Below are 26,791 nucleotides of genomic sequence, written 5' to 3'. Positions count from 1 at the left end.
CAAAGAATGGAAATATTTGGCTGAGTGCCATGACAAACTCTGGTTTAGCTGATGGTGGGTGCGTCCTACAGCACAGCTTAAAAGTTTAGTTTTTAGCACAGTACTTTTAGGGTGAAAAGGATTGTGATGCATCTTGGGCATTGATTATAGATAACTGACTCCATTACTAGGAGGGAGGATCCTCTTGTGGCAGAGTGGTAGTGTCTATACCCTTGGATAGGAAGGCCGGGTTTCAAGTCTTGCCTGCTTCAGAGGTGTGTAATAACATCTGTGAACAGATCGATCAGAAAAATAGGTTAAAAACAGAGGGATTTTGTTGGAGCTGTATAAAGTTATGAAGGGCATGGACAATATTGATTGAAAGCAACTGTTATGGAAATCATTAGAAAAGATTCCAAGGACAAGATCTGTATGCATTTAGAAGCAAATGGACTTATTAGTGATAGCATGGTTTTGAGCAGGGGAGGTCTTACTTCACTAACTTGATCAAGTTTTTTGAGGAAGTGACAAAGGTGATTGAGGGAAAAGCAGTTGATGTTGTCAACATGACCTTGAATAAAGCCTTTGACATGGTCCCTCATGACAGACTTGGCACAAAAGGTAAAGTCAAATGGTATTGGGGTGAGCTGGCAAGATGGATACAGAACTGGCTTAGTCACAGAAGACATACGGCAGTGGTGCAAGGATGCTTTTTATTTGGAGGACTGTGACTAGTAAAGTTCTGCAGGAATCAGTGTTGGGACCTCTGCTGTTTGTGGTCTACATAAATGATTTGGAGGAAATTGTAACTGGTCCAATTAATAAGTTTAAGGATGATACAAGGATTGGTGGAGTTGCAGATAGTGAGGAGGATTGTCAGAAGATACAGGCAGGATATAGATCAGTTGGAGACATGGGCAGAAAAATGGCAGATGGAGTTTAATCTGGACAAATGTGAGGTGATGCATTTTGGAAGGTCAGGTACAGGTGGAAATTATACAGTGAATGTCAGAATCCTTAGGTTAAAAATCACACAACACCAAGTTATAGTCCAACACGTTTAATTGGAAGCACACTAGCTTTCGGAGCGCCACTCCTTCATCAGGTGGTAGTGGAGGGCTCAATCCTAACATAGAATTTATAGCAAAAATTCACAACGTGATGTAACTGAAATTATACATTGAAAAATTGATTGTCTGTTAAGCCTTTCATCTGTTAGAATACCATGATAGTTTCACTTCTTTCATGTGTAAATCATAAAACCTTTTTAAAAAAAGTTGCATTCTCGGGTTAGCTGTTAACAATGGTGATAGCCAGACAACATGATTGAAGGTGTTGGCCCCAAGTGTTCTCTGTCTATGCCATGATGTTTAGATTGATTCTAATCTAAAAAGTGAGATAACGGTGTTTTACATGAATGCATGCAGTTTTTGAGCTCAAAGTTCTACATGAATCCATGCAGTTTTTGAGCAAAGTACAATGTAACCCTGCAACTACAAATTCACCCCACAAAGTATATGTGTGCATGTGGGTCTTTGTCTGTCTGTGTGTGCTTGTCTGTCTGGGTTGGGGATTGTGAGTGTGAGAAAGTGTATGTGTGTGTGTAGTGAGTGCAGAGTGTCTTATGTCTGTGAGGGGGTGCAAGTGTGAGTGTGGGAGTGTGTGTGTGTCTGTAAGGGTGTGTGTGGGTGTCTGTGTGCGCGTCTGTGTATATGTGTGTCTGTGTGTATGTGTATAGGAGTGCCTGTGTGTGTGTGAGAGTGTGTGTGTGTGTGTATGTAGTGCAATGGTGGTCACCTGTAATGTGACATGAAGCCAAGGTCCCGGTTGAGGCCCTCCCTATGGGTACCGAATTTAGCTATCAGCCTCAAGGATCCTTAGGAGTATTGGTAAGCAGAGGGATCTGGGTGTGCAGGTTGAAGGTGGCAGTGCAGGTAGATCAGGTAATTAAAAAGGCTAATGGCATGCTTTCCTTCATTGGAAGGAACAAAAGACAAGTTATTCTGCAGCTTTATAGAACTTTAGTTAGGCCACACTTGGAATATTGCATAGTGTTCTGGTCACCACACTACCAGGGCAATACGGATGTTTTGGACAGGGTACAGAAAAGGTTTACCATGATATAGCTATGAAGAATGGCTGGGTTTGTTTTTGTTGGAATACAGGAGGTTGAAGGGTGACCTGATAGAAGTTTATAAGATTGTGAATGGCATGGATAGAGTGGAAAGTATGAGGCTTTTTCCCAGGATGGAGGGGTCACTTACTAGGGCACAGGTTCAAGTTGCAAAGGGGGATGTTTAAAAGAGATGTGCAAGGCAAGTTTTTCACACAAAGGATGGTGAGTACCTGGAACGCATTGTCAGAGGAGGGCGTGGAAGTAGACACAATAACAGCATTCAAGAAGCGCCTGGATCAATACATGAATAGGAAGGGAATAGAGGGATACGGATCCTGTAAGTAAGACTGGTTTAATATGGAAGGATAAAATCTGGTGGCGCAGATTTGGACAACCATAGGCCCTATTCCTGTGCTGTATTGTTCTTTGTTCTTTGTAACAGAGGATTTGGGAGGTTATTGCCAATGCCTGCTATGTTTTGTATAGAACATTGTTGAAGGTTGCAACAGCCTCCTTTTTATAATACTTCCTGATGAACTATAAACTGTTGGTGTCAGCAAGGTGCTGCATATGTTCAGCTCGTATACTTGCTGCTATTCATTGGTGTTTATTATTTATAACCTAACCAGTCTGCTTCTCTATTGCCTTAATTTGTTGCAAACCTTGACTATTACTTCATCAGTGAACCAGAAGACTGTCAGCCATCCTGTAGACCTGAAGGTGCTGTTATGATAAATGATCGGAAGTTGTCCTACCACTGCATTTATTTGATACTGTATTCCATTTCCAATTGCTGCAGTCCTGAAAACTCTCAACTGGAGCCAGAATAAAGTGCTTCCAGGAGCTTGCCTGCAATATTAAAATTAGCCTAAACCTCTGAAAGTTCTGAGTAATTAGTTGGTTTCCCACTCAGTTGTCAGGAATCTCATTTTTAACATTTTTGCTGCTTTGATTTCTGTGCAAGTGGAAGCCTTACCCAATAATTCGTGTCATTGTTGCTGTTCTCCACTAAAATGGAATTATCACGTAAGACAATCTCCTGGCTGGATGAAGATCATCAATGTGAGACTTGTTATACAAGGTTATTTAAAGCAGTGATTTATTTTTAAACACTGAATCTAGCTATCCATCAGCTTCTGACACTCTCAAACCCAGGGGGGCTGAAGAAATTATCTTGAGAAGTGAGAACACATAAATAGACAGTAGAAAATGTCCACAGACATTTGATTCCTTTTAATAGTAGCTGTTCAACTCATGAGAAAATATGAAAAGAGCAAAGTGTACATTAACAACAAGTGATATTTTTACATATCTCATAGTCATTATGACAGTGAAAGATCTTTGAGTCCATGCTGCAGAACCGTCAATTCTGTTCCATTCTCCCACTTTACACTGGTTGCTTGTAAATGAAATTACCTCAAGTGTTTATTCTATTTTGTTTAGAAATTTTTGAATGTGTTTGTTTTCACCATTATTGTGGACAGAGAATTCCTGGTCAACCCCATTCTAGGTTAAAAGTTGTTCTCTCAACCACTCTTGCTTAATACCTTAGAGCGGTCCTTGGAAACAGGAGTAAACCATCAGCCTCCTTGAGTCTGCTCTGTCAATTAAATTGTAGCTAATCTGCTTATGGTCTGAAGTCCACATTCCTGCTATCCCTCATACTCCTTGGCCCCCTTATCTATCACAAATCTATCAAACTCTAGTTCGAATAAATTCAATGACCCAGTCACCACTTACTTTCCAGGTAAGAGAATTCCACATGCGAATGATTTGATTAGATTAGATTACATTACAGTGTGGAAACAGGCCCTTCGGCCCAACAAGTCCACACCGACCCGCCGAAGCGAAACCCACCCATACCCCTACATTTACCCCTTACCTAACACTACGGGCAATTTAGTATGGCCAATTCACCTGACCCTGCACATCTTTGGACTGTGGGAGGAAACCGGAGCACCCGGAGGAAACCCACACAGACACGGGGAGAACGTGCAAACTCCACACAGTCAGTCGCCTGAGGCGGGAATTGAACCCAGGTCTCTGGTGCTGTGAGGCAGCAGTGCTAACCACTGTGCCACCGTGCCGCCCATATGCAGTTGCAGTTTAATGTGGATAAATGTATGGTTATCCACCTTGGTGGCAAGAACAGGAAGGCAGATTACTACCTAAATGGAGTTAAGTTAGGTACAGTACAAAGAGATCAGGGTGTTCTTTTACACCATTCAATGAAGGCAAGCATGCAGGTACAGCAGATAGTGAAGAAAGCTAATAGCATGCTGGCCTTCATAACAAGAGGGATTGAGTATAGAAGCAAAGAGGTTCTTCTGCAGCTGTACAGGGCCCTGGTGAGACTGCACCTGGAATATTGTGTGCAGTTCTGGTCTCCAAATTTGAGGAAAGACATTCTGGCTATTGAGGGAGTGCAGCATAGGTTCACGAGGTCAATTCCTGGAATGGCAGGACTATTTAATGTTGAAAGATTGGAGCGACTGGGTTTGTATACCCTTGAGTTTAGAAGACTGAGAGGGGATCTGACTGAGGCGTATAAGATTATTAAAGGATTGGACACTCTGGAGGCAGGAAACATGTTTCCGCTGATGGGTGAGTCCCGAACCAGAGGACACAGCTTAAAAATAAGGGGTAGGCCATTTAGGACAGAGATGAGGAGAAACTTCTTCACCCAGAGAATGGTGGGTGTGTGGAATGCTCTGCCACAGAAGGCAGTGGAGGCCCACTCTCTGAATTCGTTTAAGAAAGAGTTGAATAGAGCTCACAAGGATAGTGGAATCAAGGGTTATGGAGATAAGGCAGGAACAGGATACTGATTGAGGATGATCAGCCATGATCATAATGAATGGTGGTGCAGGCTCGAAGGGCAGAATGGCCTACTCCTGCACCTATTGGCTATAGTCAATTGTGTTTTCCATTAACTTGTACCACTTCAAAATTTTATTCAAAGTGGAATTGAAATAAAAATTTCTCGGAAATACAGTGCTAATGTTTTATAAATTGCACATACTTTCACTTTGGAGTTATGATTTTAAGACTTGCATTCATGTAGAGGAACCATGAAACATTGCCCTGCCCTAACTTGAGAATAAGTATTAGAAAGTTAATTGGCACTTAAAGATATAAATATCTAGTTTGGAGTTTCTGGGGGCAGAAAGTTGCTAAGGCATGCTGAGGTGAATGAGAAGTAATCTTATTCAAATATAGTCAATTCTGCGGGTTCCGGAGGACAGTTTTTTTTTGCTGTGCCCCCTTACTTGTAGGGGAGTGGGAGTACAAGGGAATAGGTTGAGGATAAGGAGAAGTCTTTGACCTGATGTGAGGGATGTTGATGGATGATTAAGGAACTTGAGTGACAATGGAGGTAACGATATGATGTTCTATTGGCTAGTCCAAAGTAGAAAAGATCGAGGTAATGATAGGGTATAAAAGGAGATGAGGTGATGAGGACATGAAGGAGTAGCTCATGCCATGAGCAATTAGGTGAGAGAAGGTATGAGCGATTTGAGTGGGAGATGGGGTGGCAGCCCACGAGGACTAGACTTTTCCTGGATCTTCTCTTCAAATTTAAGGTCATTACTGAATCCTATAGTGCCACCCTTTGCTCATTTTCCAAACTTGTTAAGGTAATGTAATGCTTCTGTTGCTGTATACATAACAGCAAATCTAAAGAGGTGAATTCAGAATCTATTTTGGCAACGTTTTTAAAAATCCTTGATTAAAGAAAATGTTAGTCAAAGTGACTATGTAGTTCATAAAGTATTACTTAAAAATTATTTGGTTCAACAGGGTCCTTATCCTTACAGGCCTGTACAAAACTGCAATCCTGTGCCCTCAAGTTGTTCCTTCACTATCCTTAGAATTAGTGTAGTAAGTATACCACCCAATTGTACCAGATTACTTTAGATTTACGTTAAATACTGATCTTCCAAGTAACATCCTCAGGGTGAGAATGAACAATGCAGTGAGGAGAAAGACAGAGGAAGAACCAAAAAGAATAATAGGATGAGAAATGGGAAAGAGGTGAATGGAGAAACATGAAGAATCAAACACACGTTACAGAGTAACCATATTTTCAGACTTATCACTGGTTATTGATGTAAGAGATCAATTAATGTGTAATGGGAGCAAAGCAAATGTTTAGTAGAGAAATTGCTACAATGGTTCATGGGATGTGGGCACCAGTAGCATGGTCAGCATTTAGTGCTTCTTCCTCATTGCTCTTCAGAAGGTATGGGTGAGTGAATGAGAGGTATTATTGGGGCATTTCAGCTTTGCACGTTTCAAACACAAATCTTGATACAAAGCACATAAAATGATTTTTTTCAAAAAATTTTTATATCCCCTAAAATGTAATCTTTATGCTCAAGCAGTTTAATGGGCCTTAATATATTTTCCAAGTACTGATTTGTTATTTAGAAGTCTGAACAGTAAATATTGGTAGGTAAGTATGGTGGCATCACAAATGGGCCTTTTGTGTTCACCAGCTATTGACCTGTTACTTTCAGGGGTCACTTGATTGCAACATTGAACAACAACTCTGGACTCTCAGTACCAACCCCGCTGAGAACAGAACATTAACTAATTACTGAACCAAGGATCCTCTTGGTTTAAAATGGAAAGAATTTTGGATGCTGGAAATCAGAAATAAAAGCAAATAGCTGGAACAGCTGAGCAGGTCTTGGAGCATCTGTGGAGAGAAATCACAGAGTTTACCTTTCAGTTTGAATGAACCTTCCTTCGAACTTCTTCACAAACTCAGTTCTGAGGAAGTGTCACTCGTTTCAAAACATTAACACTGATTTCTTTCCACAGATGTTGCCAGACCTGCTGAGCTTTTCTAGCAGTTTTTGTTTTTGTGTCCTCTTGGTTTAAATGATTCAATACCATTATGCATTTAGTCATTGACAATCCTTATACTACACTTGAGCCATGCAAACAAACACCATATCTGCCCTACCCATTTGAATTATTGTGGAGTGAGAAGATGGTGCTGAACCACTGTCTGTGGCATTGCATTCCTGGCCAATGATGGGACTACTGCTTTGAATATTAGGAATGAAATTTCAGGATGTTGATGTAACAATGATGAAGTAAAGTTTGTCCACATCCAAATTAATATGGTGTGTGATCAGGAAAGGAGCTTGCCGTTCATGGTGTTACCATATCATTCTAGCACTTGTTCTTTTTGGTGGTGGAGGTCAATGGCAGAGAGTTACTGCTGCATGAAACTTGGACAGTCAGTGCAGTACATCCAGTATATAGTGTATAACAAATTATAATGTGCTAACGATTAAATGGTGGATATCAAGATTGTTGCAATGCTATCTCTCTCAAGTCGTTAACCGAGTTCATGGATTGGCAGTTTGCAGGAAAACAATATGTAAAATCTACTCCAATCTGACTAATACTTATTGTATAATTACAGCTTAGGTTGCAGTGGTACCATTGCTCAAAGGGTGACTTGCCTTGAGTGAGAAAATTTCAAACTAGCTTTATACCTGACAAAACAGGGATAAGTTACTCTAAAACTCTGCTATTGTGCTTAAATTCAGTAACATTTTAAAACATTATTTCAGCACATTACATGTACATAGACCTAATAACTTACCTAATTGATACAAATATGTTTCATTTATTGAATTTGAATGTTCAATGATTTGATCTTTGTTTATTTTCACTTTATTTTACAGAGAATCCTGCCTGTCTCCTGTCAATCCAGAGTTTTGCCCTCTTGTACAGTCAATTATAAGTCCGTCCAGAACATTACTAATGGAAGGACACGCCCAGCTCAAGACTGGTCTCCAAACCCAAGACCGACATCTCTTCCTGTTCAATGATGTTTTCGTAATTGCAAAATCAAAGTAAGAAAAGAGAGGATTTGTGCTTTGAGGCACTATCAGGGTTGCTTCAGAAAATGTATGAGAACACAGGAAGTTAACAAAGCTCAAGTGATTCCTATTTCCTATGAAATAAAAGTAGTTAGTAACACACTTCACCATTCAAATGTGCAAGGTCCAATGCCAAAGTAACCAATTGCATTTGAGTCAGTACCACAATTGGCTTCTAGCTAAGGAGAAGAGAAGTAAACCAATGTTCTTGCTTCAGATTGCTATCATTTTAAACCCACTGGAAAATGCAAATATGTTGTGATCAACAATAAATCTGTAAATGGTTGAACAAACTTATCATCTGGGTTGGACTTGATGTTGAGCATTCCCAAGGCAAATCCACCTCACTCCTGCCAACTCTGGTATGTTTATCCTGCCAATGGAACAGGAAATAGTCCAGGGAGGTGATGATGCTTGGGAGATTTTCTACAAGGTAAGATTCCTGAGTATGAATATATCAGGCTATTATTTGACTAGTCTGTGGGATAGCTCTCCAAACTTTTGGCACAAAACCCCAGATGGTAGTAAGGACGGCTTTGCAGGCTTGGGCTCACCAATGTCATTCTGGTGCCTAGCTCAATGTCTGATGGTATATCCAGTTTCATTCTTTAATTTCTAGTTTAAAATTTGTAAAGCTTCTATTGATTTCTGTACAACTGATTTGGCTTGCTTCATCGTTTCAGTTAAAAATCAACCACAAAACTGTACATCTGGGGTCACATGTAGGTCCTTGGATGACTAATCCATATGTCACTGATATCCTATTAGGGGGTTAGGAAACTCAGTTGGCTGGATGGTTGGTTTGCTAAGCCAATGACGTGGGTTCAATTCCCAGTGGCTGAGGTAATCATGAAGGACTCTCCTCCTCAATGTTTCTCCCCAAGTCCAAGGCATGGTGATCTTCAGATTGGTGTTGGTTTAATTATCTTTCATTTAATCATGGAAGAACATGGAATCGTGGGCGGCATGGTGGCGCAGTGGTTAGCACTGCTGCCTCACAGCGCCAGAGACCCGGGTTCAATTCCCGACTCAGGCGACTGACTGTGTGGAGTTTGCACGTTCTCCCCGTGTCTGCGTGGGTTTCCTCCGGGTGCTCCGGTTTCCTCCCACAGTCACAAAGATGTGCGGGTCAGGTGAATTGGCCATGCTAAATTGCCCGTAGTGTTAGGTAAGGGGTAAATGTAGGGGTATGGGTGGGTTGCGCTTCGGCGGGGCGGTGTGGACTTGTTGGGCCGAAGGGCCTGTTTCCACACTGTAAGTAATCTAATCTAAAAAAAAAAACAACCCAATGGTCCGCTAGGCGCCTTCACCTTTGCTATACTGCTACAGTATGGCCTACCCTTGATCCCTCTTGACGCCTTTTACTACATTTAATTTCCTCTGTTCAAAATCCAGGATTAGATGAACAGAAATTTATTTCATGTAAATGTTGGAACTAACAAAAACTATGTCTTAGGACATTGCCAAAATATCCATTCCCTAGACACTGACACATTTGTTATTTGCTCAAATAGTGTTAATATCTGACCACACATTCTTTGAATCACTAAGAACTCTTACTTGCATCTTTGTAATATTGCTCGTCTCCAGTACAACCTCAGCTCACCTGCTGCTGGAACTCTCATTCATTTGTCCTTGTGTATTCCTTTTACTATTGTATTTGTTCTCTCTCTTCTGGATAGAACAGATCTGGGCAATTGTCCACATTGTTGATTGGATACCAATTTATAGCTTTACTCAAATAGCTTGCTTGCTAATTCTGGAGCACAAACCTACAGCACCAGAACTGGAATGCTATTCACATCCTTAGGTATTGCTGTACCCAGTGAACTCAGCCTAATCATATACTTTGATTAAATGAAGTTGAGGCCTGTGATATAGAGCTCTGTAGGAGGTTGGAATGCATCACCCATAGCTACTTCTAATATTTCCTTTTTTGGCTTGATAATCCTTCTGTGATGCACCTTGAGATAATTCTATGACATTCCAAGATCCTGTGTAAATGTAAATTGTTCTTGTTTGTGAACGAAAAGCTTAAATTGTGCATATCAATATTTCAAGCGAAGGGACATTTGATGATCTGTTCTGGTAGTGCTTGGCTAAGGAAGGAATGAATCCTGAGAAATCTGTTATTCAACAGCAACAAGGGATGCAGGAACCACCCACCTGATGAGTTAATATCTATGGAGGGAAAAAGCACATTAATGTTTCTGATACAAATGTTAATTAGAATGGAGGGCTAACTTTTTAAGGTGAATATTATTTTAAAAGCAAGTGATAGAATGACTTAGAAGGTAGATTGTGCACACATAAACACACACACACTGCCATAAAAGAATTAGAACTCATTGTAAAGAACTACAAGGAAAACAGGAGATGGCTAAAGTGATAGCATGAATTAATTTGAAGTTGAATGACAAAAGTAAAAGTAAAACTTTTAAAGGACACGAAGCATGTGATAAGCTGAAGCAATGGGGGATAGGACCAATTTGGAATGGAAACAAGAGAAATTGGAAAACAAGCTGAGAGAAACTGAGAAAGCCTGATTACAGACTACCACACCAGAATGGTGTTTCAAAGCACATACTAAATACTCATAGGCAATGTTGCAGCAAATCATACCAGACATGCTACATGATGGAATACTGAAGAAAAAGTATGATGTTGGTTTACACAATAAGTTAAGTTCAGTTGCACAATAACAACAGTATTGCTTTCTCTCCAATTTCTTTCCTCAACTCATGAAACTGGATAATCAGCATAATTATTCTGCAGGTCAGCCATTGGTCTTGAAATGTTAAACCCACAAGTTTCTCCACAGGCGCTGCCAGACCTGCTGAGTTTTTCCAGTACTTTCTGTTTTCTTTTCAGATTTCTAGCCTCTGAAGTATTTTGTTTTATTATAACTTTATGGTTGCTGGGAATTTGAAATAGAAAATGCCAGAATTGGTCAACAAATCTGGCAATAGCTGTGGAGAGAGGCACAGAGGAAACATTTTATGTCAATAACTTTTGATTAGCCATCTCGGAAGTGTTGCTTTTTGACTGGTTAACCTTGATGGGCCACGATCCTGTTTGTAGTAGCAAACCTTTGTTATTATACTTGAGTGATAGTCTTTACATGACCGGACACTGGATGCCAGCTACCTTTCAACCACCGGCACAATGGAACATGGTCCTGACATGCAATTCTCTTACAGCAGGGTCATTGAATTAACCAATGCGAGAATCCCGATGCCTTTGGCAGATTCCAACATTGCCTTGACAAATAGCAGCTTGCTTAACACAAAATTGAGATCAAACTTGCAGTCTGAGAGGATTACAAACCATCAGAGTTATATGGAGTGTTTCTAGAGACTTCACAAAAGCAATGAGGACTGTAAAAGGAAATGACTATGGAAAGGATATAAATGGCACATATACCTGAAATGTATTAAAATGTATCTGTCTTTAAGTAGCAATATTTCTCAAGCAAATAAACACCAAGAACTGCAGATGCTGGAAATCCGAAACAAAAACGGAAATAGCTGGAGAAATATAGCAGGTCTGGCAGCATCTTTTGAGAGAAAAACAGTTCATGTTTTCAGTTCAGTGACCCTCCATCAGATCCGAGTGCTAGTTTGAATGTTTTAGGTAAGACCATAAGGTATAGGAGCAGAACTAGGTCATTAAGCCCATCAAGTCTACTCAACCAAACATGGCTGATATGTTTCTCAACCCCATTCTATCTATCTCTGTCTAATATATACTCAGTGGCTTGGCCTCCACATGCTTCTGCAGCAAAGAGTTCCACAAATTAACCACCCTGTGGCTAAAGAAACTCTACTCGTCTCAGGTCTAAAGGGTCATCTCTTCACTCTGAGACTATGCCCTCAGGTCCTAGTCTCCCCAACTAGTGGAAACATCTTTTCCATGTCCACACTATCCAGGCATCTTGGTATTCTGAAAATCTTAATTAGCTCCTCTCTCATCCTTCTAAACTCCATCTGATTCCAGCTTCTCCCTCTCCAACTGCATGTTTAATTATGTCATATTACGGCCACTACCCCCTAGAGTTCCTTCAACTTAAGTTCCTGAATCAAGTCTGCCTGATTACACATCACCAAATCCAGAATTGCCTGCTCCCAAATGCGTTGTACCACAAGCTTCTCAAAAACAAACTGTTATGTCTTTTTCTTGAGATCTGCTACCAATCTGATATTCCAAGTCCTCTTGCATATTGACAACCTGCATGATTATTGTAATAGTGCTTTTCTTGCATGTCTTTCCTATCTCCTGATTTATTTTCTTCCCCATATCCTGACTACGGTAGGGAGGTTTGCACATAACTCCCATCAGGGTCTTTTTTCCTTTGTGGTTCCTCAACTCTACCCACACAGATTCTATGCTTTCTGTCTCTATATCATCTCTTGCTATTGATTCCATTTTATTTTTTACTAACATGGCAACTTGCCCCTCTGTCTGTCCTTTTCTTAGGATGTGTATTCTTAGAAATTTAGTTCACAGCCCTGATCCCTCTCCAGCCACTTCTCTGAGATACCCACAACATTGTGCCTGCCAAGTTCCAATCTGCGCTATAAGCTCATTTATCTTGCTTCGTTTACTGCATGCATTTAAGTACAATACCCTTAGTCGTGCATTGACTGATCCCTTTTCATAGTTGTCCCCTTATCTCCTGTGCCTGAATTTAGATTCCTGACCCCTTCCAATCTCTCTGTCTGGAAACTTTAATAACCTTTGCTGAACTCTCCCCTCTCCCTTAACTCTTACCATAATCTTTCCATGCAACTGAACCTACTTGCCTACTGTTTAGTTTAAAGCCATATCCACAGCCCTAATCATGCAATTCACAAAGACTCTGGTCCTGGCATGATTCAAGTGTAGCCCATCCCATCTGACAGCTTCATTCTCCCCAGTACTGGTGCCAAAGTCCCAAGAATACAGGCTACTAGACTCAACGGGATTGAGGTTCACAAGGAGGAGTGGTTAGCAATTCTGGGAAGTGTGAAAATAGATAAGTCCCTAGGCCAGATGGGATTTATCCTAGGATTCTCTGAGAAGCCAGGAGGAGATTGCAGAGCCTTTGGCTTTGACCTTTATGTCATCATTGTCTATAGTAATAGTGCCAGAAGATTGGAGAAAAGCAAATGTTGTCCCCTTGTTCAAGAAGGGGAGTAGAGACAACCCTGGTAATTCTAGACCAGTGAGCCTTACTTCGATTGTGGGTAAACTGTTGGAAAAGGGTTTAAGAGATAGGATTTATAATCATCTAGAAAGGAAGACGTTGATTAGGGATAGTCAACACGGTTTTGTGAAGTGTAGGTCATGCCTCACAAACCTTATTGAGTTCTTTGAGATGGTGACCAAACAGTTGGATGAGGGTAAAGCAGTTGATGTGGTATATATGGATTTCAGTAAGGCGATTGATAAGATTCCCCATGGTAGGCTATTGTACAAAATACGGAGGCATGGGATTAAGGGTGATTTAGCAGTTTGGATCAGAAATTAGCTAGCTGAAAGAAGACAGAGGGTGGTGGTTGATGGGAAATGTTCATTCTGGATTTCAGTTACTAATGGTGTATTGCAAGGATCTGTTTTGGGGCCACTGCTGTTTGTCATTTTCATAAATGACCTGAATGAGGGCATAGAAATTTGCGGATGAGACTAAGGTCAATGGAGTTGTGGACAGTGCTGAAAGATGTTGCAAGTTACAGAGGGACATAGATAAGCTGCAGAGCTGGGCTGAGAGATGGCAAATGGAGTTTAATGCGGAAAAGTGTGAGGTGATTCACTTTGGAAGAAGCAACATGAATAAGGAGAAGTGAGCCAATGGTAAGATACTTGGTAGTGTAGATGAGCAGAGAGATCTCTGTGTCCAGGTACATAGATCCCTGGTTGTCACCCAGATTGATAGGGTTGTTAAGAAGGCATACGGTGTGTTAGCTTTTATTGGTAGAGGGATTGAATTTCAGAGCCACAAAACTCTGGTGCGGCCACACTTGGAGTATTGTATACAGTTCTCGTCACCGCATTATAGGATGTGGAAGCTTTGGAAAGAGTTCAGAGGCGATTTACTCAGATGTTGCCTAGTATGGAAGTAAGATCTTATGAGGAAAGGCTGAGGGGCTTGAGGCTGTTTTTGTTAGCAAGAAGAAGGTTGAGAGGTGACTTAATTGAGACATATAAGATAATCAGAGGGTTAAGTAGAGTAGACAGTGAGAGCCTTTTTCTTCAGATGGTGGTGGCTAGCTCGAGGGGACATAGCTTTAAATTGAGGTGTGATAGATATAGGACAGATGTCAGAGGTAGTTTCTTTACTCAGAGAGTAGTAGGGACGTGGAACACCCTGCCTGTGCAGTAGTAGACTCGCCAACTTTAAGGGCATTTAAATGGTCATTGGATAAACAATTGGATGAAAATGGAATAGTGTGGGTTAGTTGGGCTTCAGGTTGGTTCCACAGGTCGGCGCAACATCGAGGGCTGAAGGGCTTGTACTGCGCTATAATTTTTTATGTTCTATAATTCAAACCCATTTCTCCCACACCAAACTTCGAGCCATGCATTTACCTCATTAATCTTGTTGGTCCTGTGTGAGTTTACTTGTGCTCAGGTAAGTTATCCAGAAGTTATTACCTTTTTGGTTCTGCATTTTAATTTAGCCCCAAATGTTCATGTTCCCTCAGCAGAATCTCTTTTCTCTTTCTATGTATTTGTTGGTATCTACATGGATATTTCCCCTCCCACACCAAATTCCCATGTAGCCCAGATGAGATATCCTGAACCCAGGCACCAGGCAGGCAACACAGCCTTCGGGACTCTCAATCCTGGTCAGAGAACAGTATCTTTTCCCATGACTATACTATCACCGATTACAACATTTCTCTCTTCTCCCCCACTCGAATGGCTCCCTGTACCAAGGTGCTATGGTCAATTTGCTTATCCTCCATTCAGCCCTCACTCTCAACCACACAGGGAGCAAGAATCTCCAATCTATTAGACAAGCTCAAGGGCTGAGGCTTCTTCAACAATACCTCCTGGATCCCTCTACCTGCCTCAGTCATAGTCACACTCTCTGACCAGTGACCGAATTTGAGTTACTTAATCTAAGGGCTGTGACTCTGCAGAGAAATCTGCTACAAGGGATTAGGCAGTCTTTTTAAAAAAATTATACACAGATGGGTAACTGAAAGAATAGTCCAGAATTTTACCATCTCCTGGGATCAATGTGAGGGAGGGAAGGCAGTCAATGGAGGACGAAGGTGGGAGGGCAGGTGGGTGGACAAGGGGAGGAGGCTGTTGGTGTCCTGCATTGGGCTGCCATTTTGACAGATGGAGGGAACAGGGAACACACTGGGCCTGCCATTGGGAGTGCCAGAGCTGATTAATGGCCACCTAGGAGAGGGGGCACTCTATTAGGCTGAATTTAGTGAGTAGCTCTTCCTCCAGTATCCACACTCACCTCATCACAAATCTTTAGCAACACCTACCTAAACCGGCCTCCCCAAGCCAGGCTCTGCAACCACACTTCCCCCCCAGCAGCCATGGAAACGGTTACCTCAGTGACACAGAAAATTAACTATTACCCCCACTGCACACACAAATAATGGTCAGCCCAGTAATGCACACAAATAATTGTCACCCCAATAAAACACATAAATTACTGTCACCCCAGTAAATGTGCACGCACATGCACAGATAACTGTCATCATAGATAACTGTCACCCCAGTAATGCACGCACGCATACACACAAATAGCTGTCACCCCAGTAATGTATGCACACATGCACACACACACAAATAACTTACCCCGGTAACATGTGTGCACGCAAATAACTGTCACCCTACTAATGCGCAAATAACTGTCACCTACAGTAAGTTATAAATAAGGGAAAGGCCAATATAGTATAGTAAGGTAAAAAGATGAAATTTTAATTCAGAACCGTTATTAAAAAAATTCTGATTAAGATCTTGTCAGCGATCTGACAACAGGCCATACACACTCACCTGATGCTTCCATTTTTATTAAAAAAGATGGAAAAGTGAATGTGATTCTGAGAAAATAAAGCTCAGCAAATTGCAAAAAGGACAGTCATACCTCATATTTAACGTAAGGGATGGGTGGATTTACTGTTGCCTGCTATACATACAATGATGGTCCTGATGAAGGGCTTTTGCCTGAAAAGTTGCTCCTCAGATGCTGCCTGACCCACTGTGCTTTGCCAGTGCCACACTCTTGGATACAAACAATGATGTTATAAGGATGAATCAAAAACAAAAATTGTCGGGAAAACTCAGCAATTGTGGCAGCATCTGTGCAGAGGAAACGGAATTATCATTTTGGGTCCAGTGGCCCTTCTTCAGAACAGACCCGAAAACCTTAATTCTGTTTTCTCTGCACAGATGCGCCCACACCTGCTGAGCTTTTCCAGCAATTTCTGTTTTTGCTTCTGATTTCCAGCATCCACAGTTCTTTGGCATTTTTTTTCTCTAAGAACGAACATTTGAAATAATTCCTACCATTATTTTCATCTCCAGGTCTGCATCCCATTTCAAGCTGAAAAAACAGGTCAAAGTTTGTGAAGTCTGGATGGCATCCTGCATGGATGAAGTGTGTGAAGGGACCACAAATCCTGAACTTTCCTTTGTGATGGGTTGGCCCACAACTAATTGCGTGGCTACTTTCAGGTAGTTATATAGTTCTAGGATCTAAAGTGACTGATCAAAACAACGGCAATAATTTCAGCAACAATCCTCAGTAGTAGTTTTATTTTGTGTCGGTCACTTTTTATTAATAGGTCTACAAGTGCCAAGGATTTGTCTATCCTACTCATGATCATAGTACCATCCCACAGATGTAAACTAGGTCACCAGCAGACAGTATTTTAGTTGAAGCTATTAAGTATCATCTAACTGTGAAATCAATCAACATATCAATCCACCAACTTCAAATCAATAATCAGCTGAGTAGATTCAGAAGTGGAAAACGTACAGGTCAGTTAAGGATGGTATTTTTCAAAGTGTATAAACAATAGTGTATATGTGCTCAGAGATGTACAGCATAACTTAAAATTTACATCATACTTATATACATAGGACAGAACAGAGAGATCAATTTAGGCAATTACTTGAAAAATGTTTTAGTTTAAATTGGTAATCTGAGATAAAATGTTCTAAAGGGAGTAAAATATAAAATTCCTTTTGTCCATATTTTATTCAGCCAAATAGACTATTGCAAGAAATGTTTGCAGAGTAATATCCCAAATTCAAAATGCACTAATCTGATAATTGAATCATGTAGTCTAGTTGGGGAGAGTCTTTGTGAAACATTTTCTACACCAGCATGGCTTAGTCTCTCTTTGAAGTTTAATGGATTTTTTCTTTGTTACAGCTCACCAGAACAGAAAGAGAAATGGCTATCTTGTCTCTACAGGTAGAACCACAGAATTTTAAAAATTATTTACGGTTTTAGCACTGTGATAGAATTGTAAGACTTTAAGGGCAAACAAATAAAATTGTGAAATAAAGAAATGGGTTTTGATCTAAGTAAAGGAGAAAGTGAGGTCTGCAGATGCTGGAGATCAGAGCTGAAAATGTGTTGCTAGAACAGCGCAGCAGGTCAGGCAGCATCCAGGGAACAGGAGAATCGACGTTTCGGGCATAAGCCCTTCTTCAGGAATTGATAAGGCAAGCTAGTAAATTAATTTAAAACTACAATTATTCCCAGGGTTGCATGGTTATAGTCAACTTTGGAAGGTGATATAGGAGCCTGAAGGAACCATATTAAATCAGTTTAATCAATCGACATTCCAACTGGCTCAGAGTTCAAAATGCCTCACAGAAAAATTAATGCATGGAGGGAGAGGAAGTGTGAGAATAAATTTAAATACATACGTTACAAACCATTGTGTCTGTTCTAAAGTTGCTTTTCTGGTTGGTCTAGTTAACTTATTGTGACATTACTGGGAAAGGGTGGAGGATTTGAGTAGAAAGATCAGAGACATAGAGGTTCTGCTGATCTTGAAAACAGGGCCTTGTTTAAATAATCTGATACAGGGTTTCCACCTGAAGCTGGTCAAATGGACAGCCCAGTTGGGGAACATGAACATAACCAAGTGGCAGGAACCCACAGCTGGGCACTGAGTGTGTACTCACCAGCATGAGTGGTCAGAAAGCTCCGAATGATGATTGGGAAGGAATACACCATTTTGAAAAATTGGGAGGGAGGGCAGGCTCAGAGTTAGGGTGTTCATGCTGTTTATAGCAGTCCCCAACTCAGTCCTTTTGCACAATTGGAATTTGTGTTTTCACAAACACACGCTTTGGCTTCAAATTGCATCTTGACCTTGAATGAGGACACATGTTCATGAGTGGGAATGGAAGATTTGGTGAAAAGGTGAGTCAAGGGAGTGACAGAGGCTGCAAATAGAATGTTGACAGCAGGACAGTAGGTCATGGAGCAGCAGTCATTGCAAGCTGTAGGGTGGAACAAATTACTGCAGATGTTGGAAGCAACAAATGCTGGAGATCACAGCTGGTCTAGCAGCATCCATGGAGAGAGAACAAGCTAATGTTTCCAGTCTAGATGACTCTTCATCAGAGCAGGGAGGTTAGAGAACAGGGGATATACTCCACTATTGCACCAATCAAATCTCACAGCTTTATATCAGACCAGCAAGAAGGGACTTTAAAATGAAACTGATAATGCTAAGTGAGAATAGAGGCCTCATTAATGAGTTAATGTTTGAGAAAATTAACGTGACACAGTGTAATGTTAAACAGCGGCACACTGTGTCTCAAATGCAGAATTCTTGAGTATGACTTGTCTTCCTCCCTCCCTCACCTTGTTATTTTCAGTTGCATTAAAGAAGAGAAAGAAAAAGAATATCCTAAAAGTATTCCTTTGAAGATCGTTACCAGAAATGTTGGGAGCTGTATATATGTAAGTAACATGTTCCCATAATTGAATTTGTCAATAGGCCAACATTATTAATATTTCAGTTTTAATCTTATCAAATAAATTTACATCATGTCTGAACGAGAGTTACTCTTCTAAGAGTAATCTGTTTGAATCTGCCTGGGAGTAAAAAATCATCCCTGTATATCTGAAAAAGTTGATTTTAAAGAAGTTTCTTGATATGAGTCACCGCCTATAGCAGCTAACTGAGAAGCCGTCCTGTCAGAACGTTTCCAAGTTCATATTCAGGACCAAATACCCCCATAAGTTTAACTGGGGCCATAAACACAATTTGAGATATGTACAAAAATCACTTGGCAAGAGTAAAGAGTTCACTGCCCTTTTATTGGAGCAATCAATGTAGATTCAAATTGCATTTTTAATAAGTTTTTGCCTATCTTTTAGTCAAAGGTCTTGACTGTGAACAATACAGATACAGCATATGATGTTGTTACCATGACACTTCATCAGTTTGGCATTACAGTAAGTCAATAACAAATTGCACCTATTTTTAGACTAAGTTTGCTACATTTTAATATTTTCAACTTTATGGCCTAATTAATTCTTCAAGCTATTTATAGTTACCTTGCTCTTTGGAACATTTGAAATCTGTTAGAAGTTCTCCAAAGTCACATCAGGATTCAATTATTTTAGATTAACCATATGAATATATATGACCATTGTATAAATGATGCCCTTAAATTTCAAAACTTCATTAACAAAGAATTGTAAATCAAAATATATCCTAAATTTAATTTGAGATTTCAGACGGTCAAATAGTTTTCCATGCAGAACAAATTCTCGGGTTATAAATTTATGACAAGATGAAAAGTGTCACTGTAGACCCAGAATTGAATAATAGCATTACTGAAGCTTTGAGAACTTTTAAGAGCAGAGTAACATCAATATTATGCTTACACATGGTGCTTTTGGGTGACTAAATTTTAGCTTGATAAGACCATAACATCGATACTTCTTCAACATCCTTTACATTTCAATAGTTGAGCACTGAAAATGATTTAACTTGGAATGTGCCACCTCTGACACCTGATGAGTATAACTCACATCTATGCTTAGACTAAATTTACTAACCCTAATATTTTCAATTTTAAGAACCAGTTAACTAATTTTTGGAACTATTAGTAGGGCCCTCCATTTTTCCATTGATTTCCAGTAATCTTATCAATACAGCATGGGCTTAATTTTCACTTGGGTGCAAACACAGCCAATATTGGATGACTTTCTCTTTAAAAATCTCACCCGATTTTCATTCCCATTGACTTCAATCAAAATAAAAATTAGAAGAGATGCAATTTGAGTATCAATTCAATATTCTCCAATTTACTCTATTGTCTAAGTTCAAAATTACACCAAATATTCTCAGTCAACTTGTTTTTTTCAATTGTTGTTTTTACAAAATTATATTGTGATGAATGGAAATATTAACATTTTATCGGTTTTATCTTTCACTGATCTCCATCGCTGCCATCTTTCCCGAAGTAATCTCATAATGGCTTTTACTTTGTTTTGTAGGGCAATCCTAAAGATTATCAACTTTGGGTCATCTCTGGCAAAGAAGATGCCCCTTATCCTCTTATTGGTAAGTTTCGGAAAGCTCAATTGATTGTTTAATTGATTTATTGCTGTCCAACAGCACACAGCATTGGAGGAAGAATGTTATGCTGAACTTGGATAAAGTACATTAGATCTCAACTGGAGTATTGTGTACAATTCTGAGTATCCACTTTAGCAAGGATGTGAATGCACAGGAGAGAGTGCTCTTTTATGAAGTCTCTGCCGCTATCTGGCTCTCTATCTAAACAAACTGGATAATAATATCTGGTACAATAATATTACATGGAAGAAATAAATATTATGATGACTTAAAAGTAAAATTAGCCTGGAACTATGAAACAATTTCCATAAGGGTGTATATTCTAAGAAAGCAGTTCATTACCAAATAATTCTCAATATACTAGTCAATTATTAATTTTAATTGATCTTTAACTTGCCTCTGTTTAAATTCATCGAGGAGAAAGTGAGGACTGCAGATGCTGGAGATCAGAGCTGAAAATGTGTTGCGTGGAAAAGCTGGCCGGTCAGGCAGCATCCAAGGAACAGGAGAATCGACGTTTCGGGCATAAGCCCTTTTTCAGGAATGTTCCTGAAGAAGGGCATATGCCCGAAACGTCGATTCTCCTGTTCCTTGGATGCTACCTGACTTGCTGCGCTTTTCCAGCAACACATTTTCAGCTCTATTTAAATTCATAAAAGTTACACAAAATTCCAATCAGTCACACCATTTTAAGGACCAAAATGGAATCTAATGCATATGAAGCCTAGGTGATGTTGCATTTCTTGTTGTCTTATTTTGTACTTGGAAATCAGAAGCCAATTTGCATTGGTCTGCTGTCCTCCGCTGCTTATATGGTAAGTCTGGGAGAAAAGCCATGGAAACAATTTCTGTGCTTACTCCACCAGGTAGCTGTGTCTATGTTTTTTTCCTGTAGTAGAACAGTGACTCTGCAGTGTATGACTTAGTCCCTCACTAGATAGGGCACCTCCCTTTGGGAGCTGTTGAGCAGGAAGAAGGACTTTTGTCTGTGAATTACATTTTTGGATTTCATTTAGGGTAGCTTTATATGCACTCATTCATTTGCGTCAGCGAGATTTTTGACCTGGGGAAAACATTTGAAGTATTCTTTAAAGTGGACCTGAGTAAATTGTTTATAACGATAAAGTCCTAATTTGCAAAGCCAAAAGGTTAAGGATAAATTCAATGATTACAACAGTTGCAGCCTTGAGTATCAAAGAACATTGGAAGATAGCAAATTTAACTCTTCTATTCAAAAAAGGAGGGATGCAGAAAGGACATGTTTTATCATCTATCACAGGGAAAATGTTTGTAGCTATTATTAAAGACATTAAAGCAAGGCACTTGGATGAGTTCAAGATAATCAGTCAACATGGTTTTGTGAAAGGACAGTCATGTTTGACCAATCTGTTGGAGTTCTTTTGAGAAGGTAGCACATGCTATGGATAAAGGGGAATCAGTAGATGTATTATACATAGATTTGTAAAAGGCATTTGATGAAATGCCACATCAAAGGTTATTGTGGAAAGTGAAAGCTCATAGTATAGGGATTTGCATATTGTCATGGATAGAAGATTAGCAGGTTAACAGAAAGAAGTTAGTAGGTGTAAATGGGTCTTCTTCAGGTTGGCAAGATGCAGTAAGTGGTATGACACATGTTAGTGTTGTTTATAATTTATATAAATGATTTGGATGGAAGGGAGATATTTTTAATCAACCTGTTCAAAAATGTTATGACACCTATGGAGCAGGTGAGATTTAAAGCTGAACCCCTCTGTTCAGAAGTAGGAACACTACCACAGTGGCCAAGAGTCTGGGGAAGGAGGTATAATTGCCAAATTTGCTGATAAGACAAAGATAGGTAAGCAACTAAACTGTGAAGAGGACACAAGGGGGTTACTAAAAGATATTAATAGGTTAAGTGAATGGGCAAAGATGTGGGAAAATGTAAATTTATCCATTTTGGCAGTAAGAATACAAAGTAAGTGTATTATCTAAACGGTGAGATTACAGAGCTCTGAGGTGCAAGGAATCTGGGTGTTCTCATGAATCACAAAGTCTGCAGGTACAACAAGTAATTGAGAAAACTAATAGAATGTTACTATTTACTAGGAAGGGGATTGAATTCAAAAGTAGTGAGATTATGCTTCAAGTATGCAGGATGTTTGGAGATCACATCAGAGATTGCACAGTATCTGTCAACTTATTTGAGAAAGGATGTAAATGCATTGGAGGCAGTTCAGAAATGGTTTATTAGATTCCATTCTGAAGAAGGGTCACTACACTCAACATGAACTATGCTTTCTCTCCACAGATGCTGCTAGACCTGCTGCATTTCTCCAGCAGTTATTGCTTTTGTACTAGACTAATATCTAGAATGAGCAGGTTGGCTTATGAAAAAAGGTCGACAGACTACTCTGGTATCCGCTGGAGTTTAGAAGAGCAGGAAGCAACTTGACAGAAACATATATAATCCTGAGGGGTCTGCACAGGATAGGTTAGAGAGGAAACTGGAACCAGAGGTCACACTTTAAAAATCGGGGGATGAGGTAAACTTTTCTTAGGGGGTCATGAGTCTTTGCAACTCCTGAAAAGATGGTGGAATCAGAATGCTGGAATATTTTTAAGGCAGAAATAGATAGATTCTTGTTAAGCAAGGGAATGAAAGGTGAACTGGTGTAGGTAGGCATGTGGATTTAAAATTATAATCAGATTAGCTATGATCTTATTGAACAGTGGAGCAGGCACAAGGGCTTAATGATGTATTGAGAGTGTGATGCTGGAAAACCAGAGCAGGTCAGGCGGCATCCAAGGAGCTTAATGATGTATTCCAGCTCTGCTTTATCCGTTCCTAAGTGTCAGCAAGTTCAGCAGATTTTCTCTGTTCTGCAATATTTTTGTTTGCTGAAAATGTTAAGAAAGAACCATCAACACTATAAACATAATCAAGCAGATTTGAAAATAAATGTCATTCATTGTGTCTAATTTTCTCACAGCATGATTAATGTGTTTGATATAGTTGGCCAGCAGATTTACAGCAGCTTTGGCCACAGTGAAATACACATGCATCCCTGTATTTAATATTGTATGTTCTTATTCCATAAATTATCAAATTCATTCCACAGATCTAGATGGATAAGTAATTACACTGAAGGAAGGCTGTTTTGGCAAAGGTGCCAAGAAATTGGAAACTACTTGTATCGTTATTCCTTTATTACATTTCAGAATTTTTAATGATATTACTGGGTAGGGGAGTGTCAGGAAAGTTGAGAATTTGTGGTCGTGATTGTGAGTTGTTATTGACTGAACATAGTCCTCAAGGAGCTAAATTCATGAGATAGCAGGCTTGTACACATGAATTATAACTCAGAGAGGGTGTCCAAACCGATATGCTTTAGACATAGCAATTTCATTTAAACAGTATGGTGATTGTTCACACTTACTCTAGTTAAGATGGTGCAATCTATTTGAGCTCAGCAGGACCAGTTACAACTGTGTGTTGTGGAACCAACCACTACTAGCCGATGGTCAAGGTAGAGTGCTGTCATCAAGCCTCCTTTCTTGAAAATAAGCTTTCACAGGCTGACAGTCCCCAGTGAAGCAAATCCTCCTTTCTACTTTTAAAATGTCAAACTTTAGCAGGTTAGACAGCCCCTCGTGGGCCTCTGACAGAAACAAAATCAAGTGGTTAACAGACTCACAGAAATAGAATCAAAACTTATCAAATCAAAAATAACATTAATCCAATCAATCCTCCTTTCTACTCTTCCTTCTTAAACAGCCCATGGTGGAGCAAGTACTTGTTTCTGGGTATTTTCTAATCACCCTGTTCAGAGATGTTACTCCACACTTCCAGAGCAAGTGGAGCTTGAACCTCGGCCTGGATCAGTGGTGCTGGAAGAGCACAGCAATTCAGGCAGCATCCGACGAGCAGCAAAATCGACGTTTCGGGCAAAAGCCCTTCATCAGGAATAAAGGCAGAGAGCCTGAAGCGTGGAGAGATAAGCTAGAGGAGGGTGGGGGTGGGGAGAAAGTAGCATAGAGTACAATAGGTGAGTGGGGGAGGAGATGAAGGTGATAGGTCAGGGAGGAGAAGGTGGAGTGGATAGGTGGAAAAGGAGCTAGGCAGGTTGGACAAGTCCGGACAGGTCAAGGGGACAGTGTGGAGCTGGAAGTTTGAAACTAGGATGAGGTGGGGGAAGGGGAAATGAGGAAGCTGTTGAAGTCCACATTGATGCCCTGGGGTTGAAGTGTTCCGAGGCGGAAGATGAGGCGTTCTTCCTCCAGGCCAATAAAGAGACAGGCACAGCTGGGGTCCATATGTGTGCCCATGGCTACCCCTTTGGTCTGGAGGAAGTGGGAGGATTCAAAGGAGAAATTGTTAAGGGTGAGGACCAGTTTGGCCAAATGAATGAGAGTGTCGGTGGAAGGATACTGTTGGGGACGTCTGGAGAGGAAAAAACGGAGGGCTTGGAGGCCCTGGTCATGGCATTTGGAGGTGTAGAGGGATTGGATATCCATGGTGAAGATGAGGCGTTGGGGGCCGGGGAAACGGAAGTCTTGGAGGAGATGGAGGGCATGGGTGCTGTCTCAAACATATGTGGGGAGTTCCTGGACTAGGGGGGATAGGACAGTGTCGAGGTAGGTAGAGATGAGTTCAGTGGGGCAGGAGCATGCTGAGACAATGGGTCGGCCAGGGTGGTCAGGCTTGTGGATCTTGGGAAGGAGGTAGAACCGGGCAGTGCGGGGTTCCCGGACTATGAGGTTGGAAGCTGTGGGTGGGAGATCTCCTGAGGTGATGAGGTTCTGTATGGTCTGGGAGATGATGGTTTGGTGATGGGGGGTGGGATCATGGTCGAGGGGGCAGTAGGAAGAGGTGTCCTTGAGTTGGCGTTTGGCTTCAGCGGTGTAGAGGTCAGTGCGCCAGACTACCACTGCACCCCCTTTATCCGCTGGCTTAATGGTGAGGTTGGGATTAGAGCAGAGGGATTGGAGGGCTGCGCGTTGTGAGGGTGAGAGGTTGGAGTGGGGGAGGGGGGTCGACAGGTTGAGGTGGTTAATGTCCCAGCGGCAGTTGGAAATGAAGAGGTCGAGGGCAGGTAATAGGCCAGCGCGGGGTGTCCAGGTGGATGCAGTGTGTTGGAGGTGGGCAAAGGGGTCCTCGGAAGGTGGGCGGGAGTCCTGATTGTGAAAGTAAGCTCGGAGGCGGAGGCGATGGAAGAAGTGTTCGATGTCATGGCGTGTATTAAATTCATTGATGCTTGGACGGAGGGGGATGAAGGTGAGTCCTTTGCTGAGGACTGATCGTTCGTCCTCAGTGAGTGGGAGGTCTGGAGGGATGGTGAAAACTCGGCAGGGCTGGGAGCTTGGATCTGGTGTGAGTGTGGAGCTGGGAGTGGGGATGGAGCCAGTACCTGGAGTGGGTGTGATGGTGGGGGGAATGGGGGTGGAGGCATGAGCAGGGGTAGTGTTCCCCTTGGGGTTCTGGGGGGTGGGGATAGTGACAGTGGGGTCTGTGGGGGGCGTGTCAGCAGAATGCAGGTGAGTGGCGCTGGTGGGGTCGGAAGTGGTGGCAGACACGGCAGTAGGGGTGGCGGAGGTCACTGAGCATGTGGCATCGGCGATGATGTGAGGGGCGGAAGTGGCTATGATGGGGGCAGAAGTGACATCATCAATCAGCGTGGGGGTGGTAGCTGCATCAGCCGCATGGCTAATGTCATTTCCGAGGCCAGGGAAATCTTCTGGAATGTTTGAGGAGCGCTGGTTATGGAGGTGGGTGGATAAAAGTTTGATGTACTTACAGTTTTTGATGTTTGAGATGGAATTGAAATACTGTTTGTTGAGAGTATGGATTATCCTGAGGATGTAGTACAGAGTGGGTCCTTTGCAATTCTGAGAGAGTGTGACCCTCAGCTGAGGCAGGGCAGACTGTAGAGAGGTTAGGTGCTGGCGCATTGCTGCAAGCGTGGAGCGGAGGATCTTGAAGGAGAACTGTTGCTGGTGTTTTTGAATCTGTAGTCTGTACTGTTTGTCCTGTTCGGGTCCGAACTCTGCTGATTTAAAGGTGGTCCGGAGTCCGTGTGGGATGAGTTGGTTATGGAGGCAGGCACTGAGGAAGCAAATGTGGCTGTGGTACCCAGTTTGTTTCACGACATGGTTGAAGAGCTTCAGGGCAGAGGAGATGACCTGGGGGTTGCAGTGGGAGAGGGACCCCCTGAGAATCTTGTAGAGAGAGGAGGAAAACT

General features: G+C 41.2%; 1 protein-coding gene across 1 annotated transcript in view; it reads left to right on the top strand.

Moving 5' to 3' along the window:
* LOC122550722 (rho GTPase-activating protein 20-like) overlaps positions 1-26,791 on the top strand; it is a 104,205-nt gene that overhangs the window by 35,955 nt on the left and 41,459 nt on the right. Inside the window, exons 3-8 of the mRNA XM_087988154.1 lie at positions 7,801-7,971; positions 16,534-16,683; positions 17,387-17,428; positions 18,853-18,937; positions 19,358-19,435; positions 20,486-20,552. Coding sequence (XP_087844280.1) covers positions 7,801-7,971; positions 16,534-16,683; positions 17,387-17,428; positions 18,853-18,937; positions 19,358-19,435; positions 20,486-20,552 — 593 coding nt within the window. The remainder of the gene's footprint in view (positions 1-7,800; positions 7,972-16,533; positions 16,684-17,386; positions 17,429-18,852; positions 18,938-19,357; positions 19,436-20,485; positions 20,553-26,791) is intronic.

This window comes from Chiloscyllium plagiosum, unplaced genomic scaffold, assembly GCF_037043375.1.
Source record: "Chiloscyllium plagiosum isolate Xiang-an unplaced genomic scaffold, Cpla_swu_hap1 HiC_scaffold_6, whole genome shotgun sequence".
In the NCBI taxonomy this organism is placed as follows: domain Eukaryota; kingdom Metazoa; phylum Chordata; class Chondrichthyes; order Orectolobiformes; family Hemiscylliidae; genus Chiloscyllium; species Chiloscyllium plagiosum.
The sequence above is the reverse complement of the archived record's forward strand: the minus strand, read 5'-3'. Positions and strand labels throughout refer to the sequence as shown.